Raw genomic sequence first — 26741 nt, 5'->3', positions numbered from 1 at the left:
CTCTCTCTTCACTGAGAATTACCAGTGTGGATGATCCACCAATCACTAGTCCCTCAAAACACACGGTGCAGGTGAGATTTGTGGTCATATGGTTTGGGAAATGGTTACATATCCTTTCACCATCTTTTGTAAAATCATTAATACTATATTTATATATTAAGGCACTGGGGAGTCTGCTATTTAAAAAAATCCATTTAACTTGAACTTGTCATTCCTACACTCATTTGATCAGAGAATCTCTCTTTTCTATACATATTGATATCCAGGAATATAGTTTTTAGAAAATGTTGCTTAACTTTTCTGACAGTTAATCAACCTCAGTCATTCTCAGGGACAGAGATTACTACCTCCAGGTAAATCCACTCCATCTTGGACAGTCTGATTAGTAATCTCACTTTAAACTGAAGTTCGCCACCCTTCATCTTAAAATGCATAGATAGTTTTGCTATCTAGAGTTAGAAATCACACCTATTTATTCCCCCGAAATGACCTAGCAATCCAACTATAAATGCCACACCATCCCATAAAGGCTTTTTTTTTGCACATGCTACTTTTTTTCCATCTGAATACTTCTCCTACAGAAACCACTGCTCTGCAATCTCTCCAGTCATGCTTTTCAGGTCAGGAGTAACTTCCTTATATACCACTACCCCAGACAAAACCACTTGCCACATGCACCTAGTGTCCTGCAGCCTTCACCGTACTGAGGCCCCCGTCCTCACTGCACTGCAGTAAGACTGTGTTATAACTGTCTACGTGCCTGTCTCTCCCAGACTCAGCATCCTGGCAGAAGGAAGTATCCGCTACTCATATTCCTATGGGATGGTAGAAGCACATCATCTTCTACCTAATAGATAACTGCAATTATTCCAACTGAACTCAGGCACTGCGTAGTTCCTTTAATTTTCCTCAAAACAATGCTCCAAGAAGCTGTTACCAATCCACAACTTTCACCTCTCACACAATGTGTAAATTCATCCCAGCTTAAGAATTGAGCAGCGTTCACCACATAGGTTCTCAATGAGTGTTTGTGAAATGGATGGAAAAGATCTTATCTGAAGTATAAGCAAGGGTCCACGTTTTAGATGTCTAAATTAGCCTTAAATTTACCTTTGTATAAACTAACCATCAAAGATGAGGGAAGCGTAATCTTTATTATAAGCAATGAAGATCATCTATCTTTACGTCAGATTTTTGTCTGATAATACCAACTCTCTGACGTCCATTCCTTATCAAAAGCCCAGATATGAGAAGCAGAACAGCTAAAATAAAGCCTGGAAGGTATGTATTGAATGCATTCTTTTACATTTCCTCAATTTTATCTTTGCATCAAATTATACCAGCAAAAGGATCTTTAGCTGGACATCATCTTTTCATGAACCACTGTAGAACCGCCTTTTCTCACTTGGACTAGAATTCCCTGTAGCTTGCATTGAAGAACATAAGTAAGAAACAGACTTAAGGAATCTGTCATTATTTCTACTTTGGAAAGCTGCCTGACACCTGTCCACTGTATCACAGGTATTTCCCTTATAAGAATGCATACAAAGCAACCTCTTACAGGTTTCTGTCTCATAAAAGCTAATCAATTCAGGAGAAACATGTCATTTATCTTAAGCACACTGTAACTCTTGTAATGGATCAAGTTTTGTTCTTTGCTTTTGTTGCAAATAATCAGAGCCACTTTTTTTTCTTACTGCAAGAACTATATGGGGCAATGTTTCCCTCCCATTATTTATTTATCCAAATTTTATTATCTGTATTGTAAGTTGGCTCCAAAATGACCTCAAATCCCCAGTAGAACAAGATGAGAGTGAAAAGGAAAAAAATAACAACTACCACTGGGGGCCTACTGTAACACAGATATGGCTCCAGGCACGTTTATCCCTGATCCTCAAAAGGTGAGAAGGAAATATAAGCTACGTTCTACAGATGGTAAATGAAGTAGAGAGGGGTTAAGTACATTATCTAAGTTCACAAAGCTAATTTGTGCCAGGCCAGGGTTTGATCCTAGCCACATTACACATAAGGTCTCATCAAATTAAACACTATGCTACATTTCAAAAAAGGAAAAGAATTCTAGCATTGCACAGTTCCTTCTTTTGTTTCTAATAGTACTCGAAGAATTTTAAATTTTCAATTTATTATATAAGCAAAAGAAGACAAATCACTTGGCACTAATTTTACACATTAGTTAAAAAAATAACATTTAACAAAGTCAACCTTTAATCATTCCTAAATGAGAACTGGAAAAAGCACATCAAAACTTAAAAGTCCAAATAGTAGACATAAATAAATATTTATATTTACGATAAAGTTAATGAAAAAAGACTTGGGCCAAAGAAAAAAATTAGACATATTATTCCAATTAGGACGACATGAAACTTGCACTATATTTTTGGTGTCTCTAAAAACCAGACCCCAAAAATGGTTTTAAGGAAGCAAGGGAAAAATTATGACTCAAAATGAATCAGAAGATAGAAAATCAGACTCACCTGCTCAAGTCACTTTTCCCGTGGTTGTGATAGTGGTCAGGATGGCTGAGGTGATAATGGTCCTGTCCACTCCACCTCTGGGATGGCCTTTTCCAAAATCCTTCCTGAGACTGCCGGACATTTCTGTCTGATCGATCAAAACGGTTCATATTGTCACATTCCACTAAACAGATTCAAAAGTAAAACATTACAAACGTGTACACACTCTAAAAAGTTAACTATCTATAATAGTTTGATAATTAAATGCTGCTGAAAATATAAAAGTAATATACTAAAAAATACCAGTCATTTATGTTAGCTCATCAAAAAAGATCAAGATTTCCAAAAGAAAAATAACCAGTTCTGTTGGTTAAAAACTGAAGTTTATATTATTCGAACTTAAAATTACAAAACTTTATCAACGGTTCCACTGTTTTAAAGCAAGCAAATTATATTTGAAATCAACATTATACATTTTAAACACCAGTCATCAGTTTCACAGTGGTTTTCATCATTATCACTAGTTGGTTCTGACTTCTGAATGAAAACAAGAAAAAGAAGATTTTAAGTCTAGTGGAGAATTCATTCCTCGAAATGAATGTCACAATTAATTTTCCCAGACTTCATGAAGCACAAATTAACTTTTTATCACAAACAAATCATATTTTTTAAATTAAGCTCACAGTTTTAGAAAGTAAGACGCTTCAAATCTGCCTGCAGTGGAGCTTGTTCAAAAAGTCTAAAATGCCACTGAAAACAAAGCCAGTACTTTGCAGCAACAAATAGTACACTCCCTGAAATACAAATGCCACAAAAACGCGAAAAGAATCTCTTTGAAACACCCCAAGCTTCTCCTTCACTTACCCAAACACTTTGTCCTCACATATCTGAGCACTGGCTAAGAGAGTTACTTTGTACAAGGGAGACATTGTGTCGCCTGCTGCCTACTCAGACATAGTTGCACACTAGGCACTGACAAACAGGCCTTCCTTCCTGCCGGCTCCCAGCCCTCCCTGTGGGAAGCACGCCCAGTTTACCCTGTGACTCCATCTTCGCTCACTGCTTACATAGCTACTGAGTTAGGACTGTTACTAAAAATACAACTCAACACTAACCCAAGCCAGGAACTGGGAAGGTTTCTCTAGTCTGAGAATTATTACATGAGCAAGTTCAAATCCTGCAATGTTCAGAATTCCTTGTGATAAAAAAAGCTTTAGCAATCAGTGCAATCCCCAATTGAAAAACAACATTATTTAAATGATTGTTTTCACTTAACCTAAAATCTGAATTTGAAATGTGGAGAGTGTTTCATTACAGTATACCCGATTTAAAAAACAAAACAAAACAAAAAACTTCCTCATTCCAAAGAAAAGATGATGTAAAGTATGGATATTCAATTCTCATATATACTAGACTCACTATAATATATTTCTTCTAAATGTATAAAAAATAAGGTTTTAAAAGGTATTGAAATTTTGTTTAAATTCATTAGAGAAATCAATTTTAGAGAAAACTATGTTTTATAGTTTTTTAAAAAACTTTGCAATGCAAAAATGTTTAAAAAGCCTTACATTTGAAATTATTTCGAACAATTTCTTGTCATCTTATTGAGATAAATTAGTTTATCTCATTGATAAATTGAGATAGAGATAAAAAAAAGTTTAGTTATAGAAAACCTGGCTGTTAGATACATAAAAGCATGTTGACCATTATGCCGAAAAAAGAAAATCATGAGTAGAAAATGAGATTGCAAAAGAAAATAAAAAACAACCCTACGAAGGCTTAAACTGCTTTTAGTTCACATTTGTATTATACTCATAGATTTGGTTAAGTTCCTTAAGTATTTCTACAAGACATTAAAATGTTCCTTTAGTTTAAGCAACTCTTATAGCTGAGGGATAATCTATAACTACTTTTAAATGTTCTGAATTCATATTTTTTTCTTAACTCAGGCAGACAAAATTCTACCCACTCCTCAAACAAGAAATTCTGTTATAATAAGAAACTGATCCGTAATTAGGATATCATCAACAGAGTGCACACAGAGCAACAAGAAGCAAACAAATCAGGCAAACAGGCCAGGAGACGGGGTTGGATACTGAGGGAAGTTACAACGCAGAAACTAAAGTGCTGCTTTTGTGTGTGCTATGGTTGTTGGCACAGCCCTCAAATTAAAGCACCTTTATTGAAATATGAACTCGAATATGGGCAAAATGGCAAATAAGCACTAGAAATAAACATTTGCAGGACCACAAAGGACTAGTGGTAGAAACAGAAGGAGCTACCTTCTTAGAGATACGACCGCTCCAGACTCTGTAGAACGGGCCCTGCTTATACTCATACCTGAGGCTTCCATCAATCATGCGGCTACATATCTTAAAACGTTACTAAGAAAATAATGTGAAATAACATTAGTGATGGTTTCTGAGAACAGAGTAAGCGTTCTCTGACAGAATTAAAGAAATAACATAGAAAAGAAAATGAAAAGCAATAAAATTACAAGATGGAGATAAATCAAAACCTGCTTCCAGAGCCAATGAAGGAACAGGCAAAGAAGACTAAGAAAGGACATAAATCCCTCTGAATGTGTCATACCATCGGGAATGATGGGGCGAACCTAACGGCATCCCGGTTTGAAAAAGTTTTAACCTAGTACACTGATCCAAACCAACAGCACTCAAGATGTGGCCCTCACTGTGACGTTAGGACTAGAGACAAAGGCCTTCTGAAGGAGGTTTCCAGCTCCAGACATTAGTATGCTCCAGATTTTAGTATGTAATTGTTTTTTATTATTATTATGAGTAGGAGACAGAGATAATACCAGGATTTCTACCCTCTGGAGAGGAGAAGTTAACTGAAAGGTATGGGATGTGGGGATGCCTGTGTCTAACACACATCGTACCCCTTCTTCTGATTCGATAAAGGAACAAAATATGACACCAAGAGCTACTGAGATGATTTCTCTGGTAACTTGTCTTAAGCAGGTAATGGATGACACCTGTGACTAACAATTGGCAAAGAAGATAGTGGGAAGAAATTACTCATCACAAAGCCTGGAAAATATGTGTTTTGCAGGAGGTTTTACAAATCTTATCAGAAAAGCTTTTAACTGAAATTTGGCTTGAGAGAAGAAACCCTTGTGTTAAAAAACAAAACAAACAAACGAAAAATAAACCTTGTTATTACTAAACACAATTAGTACTGAGAAATATAAAAATAAATTTCCAGAAGAAAATATAGGAATTGGAAAGTGGTCAGGGACAACACTATGAACCTCATATGACTGACTATATTGCAACAAAAAGTTTAGCGAAAATGTGTCCTTGGGAAAAATAACATGAAATAAGGGCATTTTAGTAGGCACCGTAACTTGGTTTGAGGTGGGATTCCGGAAGTAAATAGACATCTTTTTCAACATAGAAAAGTTGAAAATCAAAGTTAGCAGAGGAAACAGCACATGTAAGAAGGTATACACTATGGAAATTTTATAAACCTGAGTATTGTACCATGAAAGTGCCAAATGCTAGGCTTTAATCTGCAGGAAATGAGTGACTATTAGAAATTCCTGAAAAAGAGAATAAAGCAATACAACTGTGCTTTTGCAATAACAAAATTGTTCATTTAGAAAACACTTTAGAACAAATCTCAAATACCCAATGGTCTACCAAAATTAATTCAGATTCCAAAACTGCTTCCTTAACAGACTCCTTGACCAAGGTAAAAGAAAACTATAAAAGAATTACAAACAATTTATTTTTCACATCCTCCCAAATTGCAACTCAAACCTGAAGCCCTTTCTCCTTTTATTCCTCTTCCCTCATTCTATGCTTCTCAGTTTCTCTCTGCCCAATCTCTCCCTTTGACCTGTTCCCCTCCCCCCCAAGATGGCCAGAAACCTAGAAAGTTCAATACCTCTTCAAGTTAAACCTGCTTCAGAAGAGGGAAAACCCATTAGGGTTGATTTTAAGACCTGGTGTCTCATTCTGAGCTGAGAGCCATTGATTGCTACATACTTTCTAAGGTCTAAACAAGATTGGGAGCAATTTGCCAAGGAATTTGGAATATTGTTAGGAATTGATGATCCAGAGTCGCCAGAACTATACCAACTAGTTCATACATTAGAGGGAACTCCAGAAGCAAAAAATAGAATAGAAAAGGTAAAGTGTGAAGAACCTAAAAGTAACTTAGGAACCCGTGATTGTGTAGAGGAGGAAAACGTTTTTCTCAACCCTTTTAGGGTCTGAAAATTAAACTGACACAACAGATTTAAGAGGAGAAAAGCATCGAGGTATATATATATATAATATAATACGTGTAATGGGGCCTTTATAAGGAAATGAAGACCCAAAGAACCTTTAGACTTGGGTGTTTTCATGCTACTTTTGCTGAAGAATGCACAGCCAGGGAGGACTGTGACAGGTTAAGGAGAATGAGGTGACTGTAGTAAACTAGGGGAAACTTGGCATGACCTGGTATGACTGACTCTTCTTGGTGTCCCTCTGTCTTCAGAGACGAGGATGAATAGGGAAGGCGACTCACTGGAGGGTTTTATGACCTGCTTCAGGGAAAAAGGGGCGGGGGGAGGTCAGAGTGACTTTCCTGCTTCTGCCATTTTCTAAAATCCCTTCAGCTTAAAATATTCAATTTGCCAGGGCACCGTATTTTGGGGTAATGTGTCCTGAACTCAAATGCACAGAAAAGGAAGAGAGGTTAAAAAAGGCCTTTCAGAAGCTGTCATAAAGTCTTTTTTTATGAACACATATTGGGCTCTGATCCAGTTGTTTAAGAAAAGAAAAGATAAATTCACTGCAGACTTCAAGGATAGACTAACACCACTAGAGAACATTCAAGAGTAAATTCTGAAAGAGATGTGACCCTTTCTTCTCACTTTCTGTGAAAGATTTTAGGGTAGAAATACCGCAAATAGCCTCCTTGCCAGACTTCCAGTGCTTGGAAAGAGCCTTAAAAAAAGACAGAATAAGATTCAGAATAAAATGATGTCCTTCACATATAACAACGAGATGCCTCCACCAGTGAATTAAACATTGGAAGAAGGAATCTCTTAACACATCCATAGATGCTACAAATAGCAGGGCATTCGAAAAACAAATGTCTTCTACTGCATTAAGAAATAAAAGAGAAAAAATAAAGTGGGTGATTAAAGTGTTCTGAGGGAGAAATCAAGCACTCAATTTCTGGTTTTACCCTTAAACTCAAAAATAAATTTCTCTAAGTAGTAAAGGACAGCCTTGAACGTGTTTTATTGATACAGACCTTACAATATCAACCTTAAACCCTGCTGTTGCATAACCGCCCCCTCACTGTCACCAAACCACTCCGTGTGGTCATTCCAATAACACTCCAACAGCTCCCAAATCCTAGCTATTAACTGTCCCAAAAACATTTGTCCAACAAACATTCTTTCCACCTCTGTGCTACCACCCTGCTGGCTTCATGGTAATTATTTACTACACAAAGACAATGCCAGACGAATGTTGTCCTCATGGCCTCTCCGTTGAAATAACAGAAGAGTCCCCTATTCATAATGAAGTCATAGCAAACTCATGCCCAAATTTAAGATCTCAATGAGGTGCCATTCTTTGTATTGTCAAAAATTCTACTGATTTTGGCAGAATTAGTGAGCTGAACCCATCAAGATCCAGAATGAGCCATCTAAAAACTCCACCCAAATTTGCAATAATAGCCTCAAAAACCACAATCTAAAGGGAACTAGAACCAACAGTCAAAAGAATATTAGAAGTCTTCTTAAACCTTGCTCCCGTCCTTGTAACATTGCCATCCCAACCAAAACACTCAACAGGTGGGCATAGTGTCATGCAGGACCTCAGAGCTATAAAGAGACAAGTCATTCCCTACTCTCCAGCAGAAGCAAACCTCAATAATAGTTTCTCTTTGGGTGCCTCTAAAGGTAACATACTTTAGATCCACGATCTGCTTTCTTCAGTGTCCATTAGCTCAAAATAGTCAATACTTGTTTGCATTCTAGGAAAATCTGGAACATACGTGATATACCTCAGTAATACCCTCAAACTTTTCACAAGTCCCCAACCAAGACCTCAAAGACTTTAAATTTCCCTGTGATTCTACTTTTATCTAATATGTGGGTAAATTTTTGCTGTGCTCTCAAGATGAGGAAGGTTCTAAGACCAATTCCATCTCTCCCCCTCCTGTTTTAGCTCAGATATGGTGTAAGATTTCCTCTAAAGAGAAGTGGTTGTAATTCTTAGTAAAATGCTTTAGTTAGGATGTGATTTATTCCAACAAGGTAAATCCCTCATTCCTCACTACCAGCCCTTAAAACTTCACATTAAATTTCCTGGACCATGAAGACTCATTATTATTTCCCTTATAATTATCGATGCTTTATGTTTTTCCTCTGTGTTCCACAATATTTTTCTACTTGATCTTATAGACCACTAATCAGATTTCAACAGCAGCTCTGCTTTCTGTCATCTACTGAAGTGTTCTGTGGGGAACTCTTTTATGGCTCCGGAAAGCATTACAGTGCGATTAACTCTCCCTAAGTGCTCTCATTATTACCTCCTTGGGCCTCTCTAATCCTGGGAGTTCTGTGGTTTTCCCTGTTCTTCTTCCTGGGTGTTGACTGTGATTTTTCTTTCACAGTTGACTAGAACTCAGCTCTGGTTGCTGGAGCATCCCAAGTGACAGCAGAACCACAGAAGGTGCAACCATCTCTACCCCAGGGGTAGGTAGAGCAGCTATTGTTCTCAGTTCCTCACTCTCTCGTTAATAGAATTTAACATGCCACGTGCTCTGCTGCAGGGCATCTCCGTGTGAACACAGTACCTCCCAGTCCCACTGCTGTAGAATTAAGTGTGCTGGCGCTAAGTGAAGACTTGAAGAGACATTATATATCATGCTTCTGATCACCCTATTGTCCTTCTGCCATCTGTCACCAGAACAACCTGCTCCAAGCAGTCCTGGTCTCCAAATGAAGAAACAAGTAGACCTGAATTCAGTCGCACAACCTAAACTGTCCAGGCTTATCCACAGACCCAAGAATGAGAAAAATAAATGCCAATTTTGAAAGGCACTGTGATTTTGAGATTGTTACAGGGCACCCTGGCAGTGTAACAAACAAGCCTGATCAATATGACAAATGTGAGCAGCGACACGTTCCTAGGACCTCAACGACGCACTAAAAACACACACCTACTCTCTGTGAAATATCCTTGCATTTCCTGGCATCACATATAAAAAGGACTTCACCACAGTTTTTACTTCATCCCTGGTCCCTAGGAGGCCCAAGACCAGGAAAATGTTGACTGACAGGGAATGTGCAGGTCTCTGGATCCATTCCTCTTCTGAAGAGGATCCCCATTACAACCCTTGTCCCAGGGGCTTTCCTAGGCTGGATCAGTCCCTGGTTCTGGATCAGTCCCTAAGACAGAAAACCCTACAAATGCTGTGTCAGTGGGGGAAGAGCACCCCGGCCCTCTTACAGATGGATTATCTAAAGCTCTGCTACAGCAGTTACTGGGATCTCCACAGGAAGGCAGAATGGATCTGGAAGTAAAAAAGGGTTGAATGAGGATATAGTCAAGATGGCAGAGCAGGAAAACACTGTGCTCACCTCCTCTCACAACCACATCAAAATTACAGAACCACCATCATATCATTTAGAATCGCCTGAAGTCTAGAAGAACAGAAGCCCTAAAACTAAGGACATATAGAAGAAGCTGTTTTGAGACAGGTGGGAGGGGCAGAGATGCGGAACAGGTTGCTTCCACATCTCAGTGCTGGGGACATTAGTCCCCATAACTCCTAGTTGTGAAAACAGTGAAGACTGTGGTAGAGTGAGACAGAGGGTGGCTGCAGTCCCAGGTGCTCCTCTTAAAGGGCCCGTGCATGGAGTCACTCACTTTGAGCTCCAGCGCTGGGTTACCAGCTCGAAAGGCACACGGGGAGGAACTGAGTTGTCTGGCTTTAGGGTGAGGGCTGAACGGGAAGCTTTCTCCGGGACAGAAAGGCTAGCAGAAACAATTGTTTCTTTGTAGGACTCTCCCCCACTCCCGGCATGCATGCAGAAACAGAAGGCCACTATATCTCAGTCTGAATCGACCTGGCTAAACCATTTATTAGCCTTGATTCCCTGAGACCCCACCCCAACCAACTTTGGGCACAGCCAAGCAACTTATAGTGGCTATTTCATATAAACGGCTTGTCTTGGCTCATGCTGCAGACATTACTAAAATTTCTCAAAGATTCACAAAAGCCAAAAGAGCAGCATCTGACTTCAGTATGTCGCATACATCTGGTTGAGCAGCCCTGTATCTGGCATAGTGACAGCTGGCCTTGGTTTGCAGCTTGGCCTCTCGAGGCAACTCCAATCCGAGCATAGTCAGTGGCCATCTGAGGACTGCTTTGTGGGTCATGCCAGGTGGCCATGGGCAGGGGATAGGCTGAGGCTGAACTTGGCCTTCGGTGGGTCCCTCCCAGGAGGTCCTGGGACTGGCACGCCCAGTGGACAGCTTCAGACGCAGCCGGAGAATCACCCAGCCACCTCAAAGGGTGACACATCCAAAGGACAGACTGGGCAGGCACCAGAACCCTACTAAAGCAAACCCTGCTGTGTAGGATCAGCCCCTACACAACAGTTCCTCCACTGTAGTCATAGCCAGTCCTCACAACCAATCAGCCTGAGGGTCAAGACCTCCCACTGATGTGCAAGCAGCAACCAAGGCTCAACTACAACAGAAGGGCACACACAACCCACACAAGAGACGCACCTTAAGTACCTGGCTCAAGTGACCAGGAAAACTATACTCTGGGCCCTACAGCAAACCTACTACCATAAGGCCATTCTACTATGATTAGGAGACAGAGCAGGTCTACCTAATACTTAGAAACAAAAATAGAGAGACAGCCAAAATGGAGAGACAAAGAAACATGTCCCAAATAAAAGAACAGAACAAAGCTCCAGAAAAAGAACTAAACAAAATGAAGACAAGCAATCTCCCAGACGTGGAGTTCAAAACACTGGTTATAAGGATGCTCAATGATCTCAGGGAGAACTTCAACAAACAGATGGGAAACATAAAAATGGAGAAGGAAAACATAAAAAAAGAACCACTCAAAAATAAAGAATGCAGTAACTGAAATGAAGACTATTATAGAGGGACTCAACAATAGATTAGATGAAACAGAGCATCGAATCAGTGATGCAGAAGATAAGGTAGTAGAACACACCCAATCAGAACAGCAAAAAGAAAAAAAGAATCCAAAAACATGAGGATAGTTTAAGGGGCCTCTGGGACAACATCAAGTGTGCCAACATTCGCATCACAAGGGTACCAGAAGGAGAAGAGAGAGAGCAAGGAATTAAAAACCTATTTGTAGTAATAATGGTGGAAAACTTCCCCAGCTAGACAAAGGAAATAAATATACAAGCCCAAGAAACACAAAGAGTCCCAAACAAGATGAACTCAAAGAGGCTCACACCAAGACACCTCACTATTAAAAGGCCAATGGTTACAGACAAAGAAAGTATCTTAAAAGCAGCAAGAGAAAATCAGTTTGTTACCTACAACGAGCTCCCATAAGTCTGTAAGTGGATTTCACAACAGAAATTTTGCAGGCCAGAAGGGATTGGCAGGAAATATTCAAAGTGATGAAAAGCAAGGACCTACAACGAAGATTACTGTACCCAGCAAAGCTATCATTTAGAATCAAAGGAAAGATAAAAGAATTTCCCAGACAAGAAAAAGCTAAAGAAGCTCATCACACCAAACCAGAATTACAAGGAATGTTAGAGATTTCTTTAAGACAAGTAATAATAATAATTATTATTATTATATAATTATTATAAGCATAATAAAAACTATTATTATTATTGTTATTATTATTATTATTACTATATGGTAATAACTACATATCTATCAAAAATTACTTTAAATGTAAATGGATTAAATGCTCCAATCAAGATAGGGTGGCTGAATAGATAAGAAAACAAGACCCTTACATATGCTGCCTACAAGAGACTCATTTCAGATTGAAAGACACATACAGACTGAAAGTAAAGGGAAGGAAAAAGATATTTCATGAAAGTGGAAATGAAACAACAAAAGCTGGAGTAGCAATACTTACACCAGACAAAATAGACTTTAAAACAAAGGCTATAAGAGAAGACAAAGAAGGACTCAGTAATCCGAAAAAAGAAAATAAAAACAAAATGCTACTTTGAGGGGACATGTGCATCCATATGTTCAGTGCAGCACTGTTTACAATGGCCAAGATGTGGAGGCAGCCTGGTGTCTGTCGATGAATGAATGGATAAAGAAGAGGTGGTACGTATACACAATGGAATATGAGTTGGCAAGAGAAGGAAATGGGCTCTTGCCATCTGCATTGGCATGGATGGACCTGGAGGGTATTGTGCTGAGTGGAGTGAAATTACAATGTAATTTCACTTATATGTGGAATCTAAAGACAAAATAAACAAGCAAACAAAACAGAAACAAACTCATAAATACAGAGAACATTTTGATGGTTGCCAGACAGGAGGGGGTTTCAGGGCTGGTGAAAAAGGGAAAAGGATTAAGAAGTACAAATTGGTTGTCACAAAGTAGTCATGGGGATGTAGGGTATAGTATAAGGAATACAGTCAATAATATTGTAATAACTATATAGATTATCAAATTTAGAGTAGATTTATCAGGGTAAAAGATGAGAGGGGTTTGGAGGGGACGGGTGAAAAAGGTGAAGGCATTAAGAAGTACAAAGTGGTAGTCATAAAACAGTCATGGGGATGTAAAGTAAAGCACAGGGAACATAGTCAATAATGTGGTAATAACTATGTGTAGTGCCAGGTGGGTCCTAGACTAGTACCTACCAGAGCGATCACTTCTTAAATTATATAAATTTCTAACTACTATGCTGTACACCTAAAATTAATACAAAATAATACCGAATATCAACTGTAATTGAAAAATTTTAAAAGGGGGAAAGGTTAAGGGGAATAAGAGGTTAAAAAAAAAAAAGGGTAGAATGATTCATTCAGAAGATCGCCATTTTCCCAGAATTGATCTTAAAATTTTTTTCAATTTAATGATATTTACTGATGTTTCATAAATCATTTTATTTGTTTCTCTAAATGCATTTCTTAGAATTAAAACGAAATAATGGGAGGAAAAATTGGGTATGTATATAGGAAAAAAAGGTCAAATCCTATCTACCACTTACTTCATGGTATAGGTATATAAAATTATTGCATCATATGGAAATTATATCTAAGACCTACAAAATCAGGTTTTAAACACTTAATAAATTTACAATGAACCTATATAACATCTCTGAAGATTGATTCTAAGTCTGAAAAGGCCTCCTTTTCAGATTGAGATTGGGAAATCTGTAAATAACAAATATCAAATTGGCTATAGTCAAGTGGCTTAACTATGTGCCTCTGGAGGTTCAATATGTCCCCACTTACCATTTTCAAGAGGTGCATCCTCAGGCAGATCCACATCAAGCATAAGGTCATCATCCTCAAGGTCACACGATTCTAGATTATTCAGAATATCCTGTAAACAAAAGCGATAAAAAATGTTATAATTTAGCTCAAGAATGTATATTATCATGAGTTGTGAAAACATGACTGTATGATAATCTGAATTCACTCAATTTTCTAAAACAAAAAGAATAGATTGAACTGGTTTACCTGATTAAGCTATTTGTAACATCTCTAGTCTTCCTCCCCACCAGATTTTAATTTAAAAATCTTACACTGTGCTCACTATCTGCAAGACACTGTTCTAAGCATGTGACAAATATCATTTATCTAACCTTTAACACAACCCTATGATTTCATGACTAATGCAATTCCCATATTCTAGGTGATGAAATTAATGCACAGAGCGCCTAAACACCTGGCCAACATGGGCTATGAACACAAGTGGTCTATCACCTAAGTCCACGCGTTTAACAACTTCCCTGACAACATGAATAATCAAAATTAGTAATGTATCTCCCCAAATTTATTCGTATTTGGTGTGGGAGGTTGTGTTTTATTATCTCTAGGGATTGGGCAACGTATGCAAAAATAACAAACTAAGCCTTTAACGATGTGATTATTCCACTCCTTTTTTGTGCCAAACCTGCCTACTACTGCCTTCAGCACCACTACCAACTCCTTGGTTTGCCTTAAATCATTATTTTCTATAATAGAACTGGACCTGTCAAACTGGTATAAGCAGCCCCTCTTGTGTTCTATTTGCAACCTTGCTAGTTATCATCTGTCCTTAGAAAAGTAGTATTTTGCTTTCAAAGACTCTTGTTCTAAAGTCTAAATAACTAAATAAACAAAAACTAAGTTGAAGGTAAACTCAGTTTGACTTACAGCCCACCAGTAGTGGATCCTTCCAATCTAAGAACTGATCCAATACTGTATGACCATTCCTTAGTATATATAAGAAGATCCCAAATTCACAAAAACAAGTTAGATTATGGCCTTTAAAAACTCTTATAGAAGGGCCGGCCGGGTGGCTCAGGCGGTTGGAGCTCCGTGTTCCTAATGCCAAAGGCTGCCGGTTCAATTCCCACATGGGCCAGTGGGCTCTCAACCACAAGGTTGCCAGTTCAACTCCTCCACTCCCGCAGGGGATGGTGGGCTGTGCCCCCTGCAACCAACAAAGGCGACTGGACCTAGAGCTGAGCTGCGCCCTCCACAGCTAAGATTGGAAGGGACAACAGCTTGACCTGGAAAAAGACCTGGAAGTACACACTGTTCCCCAATAAAGTCCTGTTCCCCTTCTCCAATAAAATCTTTAAAAAAAAGCAAAAACAAAACAACAACAAAAAAAACTCTTATAGAAAGGGTGTATCTACATTATTACAGATATTCTGAAGAAAATTAGAAATGTTCCCTATGTCAGGTATTCCATCCAAATCTTTTCAAGTTTGTGTTGCTGGGCCTTCGTTCCAGGATCCATTGATCCTGGATCCAAATGACTGGAATAACTGTATTTATTAAAACAAACAAACAAACAAACAAACAAACAAAACTCTGGGTAATTATTTAACCTAGGGACAAGAAAAGTATTTATTTCATATAACCTCTTTTGATCATGAAAGATTTACTATCCTTAATACAGTCTTCCTAACAACAATCAAGAAAAAAGATGAACATGAAAAAAACTGGCAAAGGCCGTAATGGACAGTTCACAAAATAAATATGAAAAATAGCCAATAAATATGATGTAGGAAAGAATACTAACACTAATGCTGATTTATCACGATTGAGAGAAATCTAGTACTCATCTATACTCCAGATAGTATTAGATTCATATAAACTTTCTGGAGTCCAATTTGCCAAATTTTAGCTAAAACTTTCCTTTTAAAGGTAAATTTTCCTTCCTAAGGATTTATGCCTTAGAAATAAACAAATGCAGAAAATGTATGTATAAGTATGGTTATTGCAGCATTGTTCAGAATGACAAAAAAGTAGAAACAGCCTAAGTGCCCAACACTAGAAAAATGGAATAGTCATATAACAGAAAGAATGAAACAGTCATATAGCCGTCTAGTTAATAAAAAAAGATAATAAAAATATATCTATAGACACGGAAAGATGTTAATTGGGGTAAAAACAGACTGGGTTGTTTCTAATGTTTTGCTCTTAAAAATAATGTTTCAATAAATCTTTGTAAGTCAAAAGTAAATTGAAATAAATGAATCTAACTGTGTATCAAGTTGTTGGCATAACACTTAAAGAGAAACTATTTCAAGTGAGGGAAAAAAATCCTCAAACTATTTTCAGTAATTGTAATATGGATGGTAGTACGGTTATTACTCTAAGACGGTTGTGTATACATGGGTATAAATGAAAGGAGTTGTATTGGTGTTTGTTGAAAAATGGGTTCTCATGTTAGGATAAGTAAACTAAAATGTAAAGAACACTGAAATTAAACAAAAATTCTACGTTTGTGAATGTAAGTGGGAAGTATCAGTATGAACACAAAATGTTTTTCATCTTAAACAAAAAAATAAATTTCTTCCACTGGAAAGGACTAGATGTTAACCGAAGGGGGGAAAAAAGGTTCTAACACTACAAATTCAGTACAGAATTATCCATTTTATGAAAAAAAACCACATTGTATAATATGCATACCAACTTTTTTGTAACTTTGTATTTTAGGATTATGGGTTTTTTCCTTCTTTTTTCATTTAGAGTAACTGTATTTTCTCATTTTCCGCAATAAGCACTGAGTTTCTTAATTTCACCCCTCCCCCGCCCCACAAATCATATGCTCTACAAAAACATTTGACTGTGTATGCATGAGTATGTGTGAAACAAGATGATGCTGGGTGCCCCAGGCCAGATTTGACAACTAAGGACACAGCAAAGAATCAACGATAATAGGACCTCATTTTCTGTCCAAAGCAGGGCTGGCTGAGACTTACTGATCAGGAAAAGGAGCATTGCCACCACTGCGCAAAAGGTGCTCAACTTCTAATAACTAAACTCTACATTTGTTTTGTGCAATTTTCTGTGCGTTTCATTTTATAATGAAAGGTTAAAAAAACAGTCTTAAAGAATGGGAACGAGCCTGTTCTAATGAACGTAGAAGTGATGGTATAATTATAACATCACTTTGAAAAGTTACTAAGAAAGCCCAGTGGAAAAGGAAGGGAAGCATAATTAGCAATAGTTACAGGGAGAAAGGGAGGGAAAACCCTCCATTTTTATGCCTCAAGTTAACGCTCATCAATAAATCATTATAGTTTCAGAAATTTATTCAGTAACATGGAAAGAGCTCTGTAAAATGGGAGTGGGAGGAGAAGCAGATTACATATGCATACCATGACTACCTTTCATGCTAAAAAATATACCCAACTATCTAGATGATGATAAACCAAAGAACTGTTATACTTTTCCCTACATGAGATAGTATGTGCTTATGTTCTTTATATTCTTTCTGCTTTTTCTATAATAAGGACATAGTGCGTTTATAACAAGCAAAACTTCATGTTGGAAAAAGTCTACCTCCCTTGGCAAGTCCAAATCACACAAACAGAGCCGGCTCCTGGGAACCCTGAACCCAGCCCATCCTTAACCACAATAAAAACCAGAGCCACCTCTTCCTCCTGCCTTCACTCAAGCCATTCTGGCCTGGTTTTGGTACCTACTCTGCTCTCCCCACAAACATCTCAGTATGTGAGTAATACATCTTTTCACACTCTCTTAGTACGTGTGTGGCACCACTGGTCTTGGCATCCAAACAAATTTTGGAGGAGGGGAGTTGCCACTGCCCCTTCATGTGGCAACCATAAGATACAATTTCAGTAATTCAACACAGATAAAAACCAAGGTACAATTCTGAGCACAGGATATACTCATGTAAAAAAGACAATCCTTATCTTTGTCAAAAGTTTAAATAAATTACTCCATGATACTGCTGCCTGGGTATCCGTTTTGTGTGGTCAAGCAGCCTGGAGGGGCCTTGAACCCAAACTAGCCCCTCACATGAGTGCACGCGCCAGACAACGGCCCTGGAGTCACAGGCAAATGGGAGTTCCTGATACAGCTTCCCCAGCAGCCCGTGTGAGCGACGGTCTCCCCCACCTCCCCGGACCCCCCCGGGCACCGCTTGGAGAAGACCCCTGGGGAGCCTACCAAAACCCAGCTGTTTTTGGTGAATTGACCCACGCAGCCTTAGCCCAGGAACCCCAAACACCCCAGCCACCAATGCTAATGAAGGCACGTGTCCCCCATCCTACCACTCTCTCTGCACCGGTACGGCCCTTCGAGGCATGCTGTGTACCTTCCCACGTGGTCCCCAGAGGTGTGTCGTGGACTTCTCCCAGGACCTGTGAGTAATAAACTTCTCTATTTCAATTTCCCTTGTGGTCTACTGTTGAATCAGCGTTCACCATCCAACAACCCGGAGTTCTATTTAACAAACGCTAATTTAACAAAGTCACACCAACCCTACAAGGCTACTTTCTCCCCTCAAACAGTTCCTTTACGGTACGGTAATTGCTAAAGTGCCATAAGTGCACATTGGATGGATATCTAAGTTTGACAACTGAGAGACAACCTAAAACAACCTACATAAAAGCTAAGTCACAGACAACTGAAAGAGAAACCATATGTGGCCTCTACAACATGAAAGAGGAGAGTACTTTCTGCATAAACAATATCATTAAGGGCAAGGAAGCAAAAAACATAACCTATCCCAGGGATTTGCAAAACTTTTTTAAAGGACAGGAAGTAAATACTTTAGACTTTTCAGGCCTACAGACAAAATCATGTATATTGTGTAGGTACTTACTCATACATAATAACCATTTAAAGTATAACCACTTGAAATGTAAAAAAATATAGTTTGCAGGCTGTGAAATAACAGGTAGTCAGTCAGATGTGGCTTACAGGACATATTTTGCTGACCTGCTCTATTCACATAACTGCAAGTAGCTCATTAACACTTACTACGGACTGATGTTTGCACCACCCCACCCCACCAAGTTCATACGTTGAAGCCCTAACCCCCAATATGAGGGTATCTGGAAGTAGGGCCTTTGGGAGGTAATTAGATTTAGACAAGATCATGATAGCAAGTGAGGACCCCATGGTGGGATTAGTATTCTTATAAGAAGGGAAAGAGACCAGAGCACACACTCTCTCTCCCCCTGCCACATAAAGGATACAGTGAGAAGGCAGCTGTCTGCAAGTCAGGAAGAGAGTCCTCACCAGGAACTGAATCTGCCAACATGTTGATCTTGGACTTCCAGACTTCAGAACTGTGAGAAGTAAATGTCTATTGTGTAAGCTACTTTGTTATAATAGCCCAAGCTGACTAAGACAATACGCAGATACAGTGTGTAAGGGGAAGAGATAAGCAGTTCTACATTATTAAAGAGTATGAATTCACTTCAATGACAGAGTATGACTGTGGAGTTTTAAGAAATGACAAATTGAAATTTGCATTAAAGAAATATTCTGACTGCAGTATAGAGAATAGATTTAAGTGGGAAAGAAAAATCAGTTTTGTGGCTATTGCAGAAATCATGTGACATATGATCGTAGCCTGATGCTAATCAATGTCAATGAAAACAAAGAATAAGCAGTTATGAAACATACAAAGGAGTTAGGATCTATAGAATCCAAGTTAACTGAGAAGTAAGAAAGTAGCCATGAATGGACTCCTTGGTTCCTGGCTTGAAAATACATGGATTCCTATTCACTGAAATAAAAGTATAAAAAAAGAAGCCCAGATCTGGTAGGAGACGAAAGAATTAATACACAATTTTAAAACCTGATAATTTTGACATGCCTGCTGCATCTTCAAGGAGACATGTCCAGCAGATAATTGAATATACAGGAGTATGGAATTGAGTGAAGAGATGTGAGGTGTGACAGTCACCACCACAGATGGCAACTGAAAGACACTGAACAGTGAGTTTAACAAGCGAGACAGTGCAGAGTGAGAAGACTGGATTCTAATATCTGTGTTACAAAATCTTTACCACATTCATCTTTATAGAAGGTCTACGTTTCTCCAGTATCAAATGTTGAGAAGAGCTATACCAGAGATAAGATTAAACCTTTCAGTAAGGGTCCAGGAAAAGAGAGAAGGAAAAAAATTAATCTAATTTTTCTTCACAAGTCATCTGCACAGGCTAGGAACTGCATTATTATAGGAAGAAAGGAAGTCATGTAGCATGGAGATTGATTAACATGGGAAAGACTTTCTGCTCCATGTTTGTTGTTCTTTCTTCCTCTGACTGGAAACCAACATGTACACACACCTGTTTTAGTTGGGAGGCCACGTAGCACAACCGTGAGCTGGGCGTATGACAATGTAAACCTAAATCTGTAAACTCACTGGCTTCCAAAGGCTCCCCACAAGCCTCACTGGAATTAAAACTCTGAGTACATATTGGTAGAATTGTCACAGAATTCCCTTGGCCTCTGGGAATGCTGTCCCCTTCCAATGATGTAAATGGTGGGCCAGTGCTTCTTTCAATGAGTTTTTCTCTCACTAATAAACTGCAGGAGAAAGCCTAAATGTTTTAGACAAATGAATGGCACAATCACCAGTTTAATTATTATGTAATAAAATTAATTTTTTCTTTTGGTATACAGTTTATGGATTTTAAAACAAATTTGTATAAACATCAATACAATCAAGACACAGATGTTTCTTCACTCAAAAAAACCTGCCTTGTACTAACCAGTTATAGTCACACCCTCTACCCACACATAACCCCTGGCAAACAATGTTCTGTTGTCTATCACTATAGTTTTGTCTTTAATAACGTCACACAAATGGAATCATACATCATGTAACCTTTTGGGACTGGCTTAATTCACTTAGGAGAATGTCTTTAAGATTCATCTAAGTCACTGAATATATCAATAATTCATAACTTTTTACTGCTCAGTAGTAATAAAAAGTACCAGTTTGTGTATCCATTTACTCATTGAAAGACATTTTGGTTTTTCCAAATTTTAGCTACTTTAAATAAAGCTACTGTGAGCATTCATGTACAGGTTTTTGTGTGAATAAGCTTTCATTTCTCTAAAGTAAATAGAGAAGAGTGAGATTGCTGGGCGGTATACTGAGTACATGTTTAATTTCATCAGAACCTGCTAAACCATATCCAGGAGTTGCTGTACAGTTTGCGTTCCAATCATCAATGAGACTGGCCTTTCCATATGCCCCTCACAACTTGACTGCAGACTTGAAGACTGCAGACCTTGTTCCCAGTCTAGAACCCTGGTCTCTGGTTTCAAAGGGTGCCGTGGAGACCTTATTCACAAATTCTGTTTGTCTACTCTAACTTGCCCGAGTTACGTGAATGACTGACACAGAGTACTTATCTTTGTTTTGCCTAACTTGGAATTCTTGCCGAAGTGAAAAGCTGTCTGAAAAGCTATGGGCATTGTTCAAAAACACTGTAAGGCAAACAAACAATCCACAGTCACCCTGGGCCAAAAGATGGCAATTGAGACACATGCTGAAAGACAAAGAAAAGGCTGAAGAGTTTCTTTGGGAAATTAGGTGATTCAAAAGTGCCATGGATACTAGGGAATTTGGAAAACCACAAATATGCCCAGGGCAGGATGCATTCTGAGTAATGACCTAAGAAGACCCAAAGTTTTCAACTCTGGCTGATTTCCAGGCTCAGAAGTAGCAAGTGAAGGCTAAGGTAGAATGTAAACGGTCAGGCTAAGCACTGAAGAACCTCAACATAGAGTCAATATGCAAAGACAAAGACAATGAAAGGTTTTCTATAAATTTTTACTTTGAGATTTTTTTTAATTTTACTTCTTTATATTTCTTTGTTCTTTCTCTACCTGCCTCCCTTCTTCTTTCTCTTCTTCCCTTCCTCTCTCTTACTCTCACTCTCCTTCTGTTCCTCTTTTTTTCCTTCTTTCTTTCTTCTGTTTTTTTTTTTTGGCTTTTGGCAGTCAACAAAATCTCCGCATAAATCACTAAATAAACACAAGCTATGTAACACTGCCTTCACAGATCCCACATAAGATGAGAGACTTTACAAAAATACTTTAGAAAAGTCACTAAAAAGCAAGCAGCTATAGCATACAGCAAGTAACAAAAACAAACCCTAAGGAAAGTGAAGAATATGATTTCCAGTGTTACCACATTAAAATACTTAAAATATTCAGTTTTCAACAAAAACTTAGGGGCATGAAAAGAAAGTATCATCCATTTACAGAAAAAAATATATTAACAGAAATGATCCCTGAGGAAGTCCAAGCACTGAACTTAACAGACGAAGACTTTAAATCAACTGTCTTAAATATGTACAAAGAGCTAAAGAAAACAATAGGCAAAGGATATCTAACTAAGTACAGAATATCAGAGAAGAGTACAGCATAAAGGAAGAAAAACAGAAATTCTGGAGGTGCAAGTATAACAACCTAAATGAAAAACTCAGTAAAATTTCTGGATATATATCCAAAATAATTGAAAGCAGGATCTCAAAAAGATATTTACACATCCATGTTCACTGCAGTATTATTCACAAGTCACGAGGTGGAAACAACCTAAATGTCTATCAAAAGGTGAATGAACAAATAAAATGTGGTATAGCCATAAAATGGAGTATCATTCAGTCTTAAAAAAAAAGGGAAGCCTGCCAGAGTCAACAACATGGATGAACCTTGAAGACATTACGATAAGCAAAACAGGCCAATCACAAAAAGGCAAATATTGTATGATTCCACTTAAATAAAGTATCAAGTAGTTAAACTCAAAGTACAGTGGTGGCTGCCAGGGGCTGGGGGAAGAGGGAAAAGGAGTTTGTTCATGAATATAGTTCCAGTTATGCAAGGTAAAAAAATGTTCTAGAGATCTGTTGCACACAATAATTAATGCTACTAAACTATACACTTTAAAATGGCTAAGATGGTAAATTTTATGTACTTTTTTTAAGCACAATTAAAAATTTAGAAAGAAAAAAACAACTCACAATTCTTAAGAATTAAGGGATTATACAGTTGCAACTTACATTTATTGAATACCTACTTGATTCAAGGTACTGTGGTAAGCATGTCTAGTATTTCATTTAGTCCTCATGAAAAAAAGAAATCACTAGAGAGTTTCAATAGCAGATTTGAGTAGGGAAAAGAAAGAATCAGCAAATCTGAGGAGTGGTAAATTGTAATTATTCAGGCTGAGAAAAAGGAAAAAAAATGAAGAAAAGTAAAAAGCCTAAGAGACTTTTAAAATACAGTAAGGCATTCCAATATATGTATGATGGGAACTTCAGGAGGAGGAGAGAGTGAAAATCAGGTAACAAGAATATTTGAAAAAATGATGGCCAAAAATTTCTCACATTTTCAAAAAGCATGAAGTGACACACTGAAGTGGCAAAATGAATTACAAAAAGGATGAATGCAGACAGCCCCACCAAGACACATTATATTCAAATTGTGAAAAGCCAAATCAAAGTGAAAATATTTAAAGCAGAGAGAAACAAGCATTACGTTCAAAGGATCCACGGTATGATGAACAGCCGAGTTCTCATCACAAAGCATAAAGCCAAAAGGCAGTGGGATGGCATTTTTGAAGTGCTAAAAGAAAAAACTCAACCAAGAATGTAATGTCCAGGAGAACAATCCTTCTAAAATAAAGAAGAAATGAGGAATAATAAGATTGAAAAACAAACAAACAAAAAGAGAGCTGACAACTAGTAGACATGTCTTATAAAAACACTATTAGGAATCATTTAGGCAGAAATGAATGGACAATAGAAAAAACTTGAAGCCACACTGAAACAAACAATAAAAACTTTAAAAAACAAAAAAAATCTAGAAAGTTTAAATCATAGATTATAATAAAAACCAGTATTATTGTACATTTGGTTTATAACTGTTCTTTTTATTTCCTACATGATTTAAAAGACAAATACATAATAGAAAAATTGTAAGTCCATGTTAATGGGCACACAATGTATTAAGATAAATTTGTGTGACAATAACATAAAGAAAAGGGAACATAATTGTATAGGAGCAGACTGTTTCTATCCTGTTGAAGCTAAGCTGGTATCAATTCAAACTAGACTGATATCAATTTAGGATTTTCATTGTAATTCCCAGATAACCAAAAAAAAAAAAATTTTTAAATATGAACATAAAAGAAAATTAGAAGAAAATCAAAATGGTACACTGCAAAAAATCAGTTAAACACAAAAAAAGGGCAGTAATGGAGGAAATGAGAAACAAGAAAAGTATAAAACATACAGAAAACAAATAGCAAAATGATGTAACTATGTCATTACTTATCAGTGATTAAACACTGATGTAAATGTAAATGGGTTAAACATTCCAATCAAATGGCAGAGATTGCCAGTGTGGTTCAAAGTTAAAAAAAAAAAAAAAGATCCAACTACACAGTTACCTTGGACTCACTTCATATCCAAAGATACATACAGTTTAAAAGTGTATGTTCTTTGCAAATAGTAATGAAAAGACAACAAGGGTGCCTACACTAGTATCAGACAAAATACTTTAAGTCAAAAACTATTACAAGAGACGAAGAAGGATACTATGTATAAAAGGTGAATTAATCAAGAAGATATACAATTATGGACACATACAACCAATCAACAGAGCAAAATATATGAAGCAAACATTGACAAATGTGAAGGGAGAAACAGAGTTCCATGATAATACGTGAAAAAGTCAATCACACTTTGAATAATGGACAGAATATCTAGATGTAAGAATATTATGGAAATTGAGGATTTGAACAATACTGGACTTGAAAGATACATAGATATATAATAAAAACTCACACAACACAAGCAGAATACACATTTTTCTTACATGCACATGAAATATTCTTCAAGATATACCATGTGTTATTCATAAAACAATTCTCAATGATTTTAAAAAGACTAAAATTATAAGAAGAATCTTCTTGATCAAAATGTAATGAAATTACAGTCCAGCCCGGTAGCTCAGGTGGTTGGAGGGCCATGCTCCTAAAGCCACGGTCACCGGTTCGATTCCCACATGGGCTAGTGAGCTATGCCCTCTACAGCTAAGATTGTGAACAACGGCTCTCCATCAGCTGGGCTGCCGTGAGCAACTGGAGGTAGACGCTGGCTGCTGTATGCTGCCAGGAGCGGCCGGTGGCCAGCATAAGTGGCCGGCAGGCGGCAAGAGCTGCTGTGAGCTGCTGTGAGCAGCCACCTACGACCAGTGACCGACCCTCAACCCTGGGGGAGCGCAAGGCTCATAATACCAGCATAGGCCAGGGAGCTGTGTCCTATACAACAAGACTGACAACGGCTTGAACCGGAGTGGGGGGCGGGGGGGGGAAGCGGAAGGGGAAAAAAAAAGAAATTACAAATCATAACAGAAAGAAATCTGAAGAATTTACATATGTGGAAACTGAACAACATATTCTTAAACAACCAATGAATCAAAGGAAACATCATCACAGAGAAATTAGAAAATACATAGAGAAAAATTAAAAAGGAAACAAGACATAGCAAAATTTATGTAATGAAGCAAAAGCAGTCCTCAGAGGAAAATTTATAGTAGCATATGCCTACATTAAAAAGAGACAATATAAAAAACAGTAACCTAACTTTACAGCTTATGGAGCTAGACAAATAATAAAAAGCTAAACTCAAAGGTAGGAGAAGGAAAGAAATAATAAAGATTAGTGCAGAAAAAATAGAAAACAGAAAAACAGAAAATCAATGAAACCAAAAGATGATTATTTGAAAAGAACAAAACTGACAAACCTTTAGCTACACTGACAAAGAAAAAAAACACACGCCAAAGCATCTAAAATCAAAAGGGAAACAGAGGACATTACTACCAGCCTTAGAAGGGGAAAAAAAGGATTTTAAGAGAATATTATGATCAATAGTACACAAATTAATTAAGATAAATGATCAAATTTCTGGAAGCATAAAAATTACCAAAATGATTCATGAAAATATAGAAAATCTTAAACTAATAACAAGAAATAATCAGTAATCAAATATCTCCCAATAAAGAAAACTACCAAATCAGTAGCTTAACTGTTGAGTTCTATCAAACATTTAAGGAAAAATTAACACCAAACCTTTCCAACCTCTGCAGAAAAAATCAAAAACACTTCCTAACTCATTCTATAAGTCCAGAATTACCCTCATACAAAAGCTAGACCAAAATCTACAAGAAAACTACAGACCAATATCCTTATGAATATGGATATAAACATACCAATACAAGCAAATTCAATCAGCATACCAAAAGAATTACATAACATAAAAAGTGGAATTTATCCCAGAAATACAAGAATAGTTTGATATATGAACATCAATTAATGTAATACACCACATTAAGGAAAGAAAAAAACACCCCATCATGTCAATTGACATTCCATCGTGTCAATTTTATCAGATGCATGATAAAACTGAACATCCTTTCATAATAAAAATAATAAAAATACTCAGAAAATTAGGAACAAAATTAAACTTTACCACAAAAGGAATATGAAAACGTATGAAAATTAGGAACAAAATTAAACTTTAACATAAAAGGCATATGAAAACCCACACTTAACATATTCAATAGTGAAAGCTGAAAGATTTTTCCATAAATCAGGAACAAAACAAGAATGCATGCTTTCACCACTGCTATTCAAGAATGTACCAGAAGGCATTATTTTCCCCCCATCGTGCGGTGCGTGTCCGGGAAGTGACGTACGGCTTTGGCTGGGCGCCGCCCTGCCCCCGCTTCCTTTCACGCTGTCGCTTGTC

At 37.6% G+C, this 26741-nt stretch overlaps 1 protein-coding gene across 1 annotated transcript in view; it reads right to left on the bottom strand.

The window, feature by feature from the left end:
* CCSER2 (coiled-coil serine rich protein 2) overlaps positions 1 to 26741 on the bottom strand; it is a 164532-nt gene that overhangs the window by 76156 nt on the left and 61635 nt on the right. Inside the window, exons 4-5 of the mRNA XM_033131432.1 lie at positions 13945 to 14035; positions 2496 to 2658 (exon numbers count right to left, since the gene is read on the bottom strand). Coding sequence (XP_032987323.1) covers positions 2496 to 2658; positions 13945 to 14035 — 254 coding nt within the window. The remainder of the gene's footprint in view (positions 1 to 2495; positions 2659 to 13944; positions 14036 to 26741) is intronic.

This window comes from Rhinolophus ferrumequinum, chromosome 16, assembly GCF_004115265.2.
Source record: "Rhinolophus ferrumequinum isolate MPI-CBG mRhiFer1 chromosome 16, mRhiFer1_v1.p, whole genome shotgun sequence".
Taxonomy (NCBI): Eukaryota; Metazoa; Chordata; class Mammalia; order Chiroptera; family Rhinolophidae; genus Rhinolophus; species Rhinolophus ferrumequinum.
This window is presented reverse-complemented; position numbering and strand designations above follow the sequence as displayed.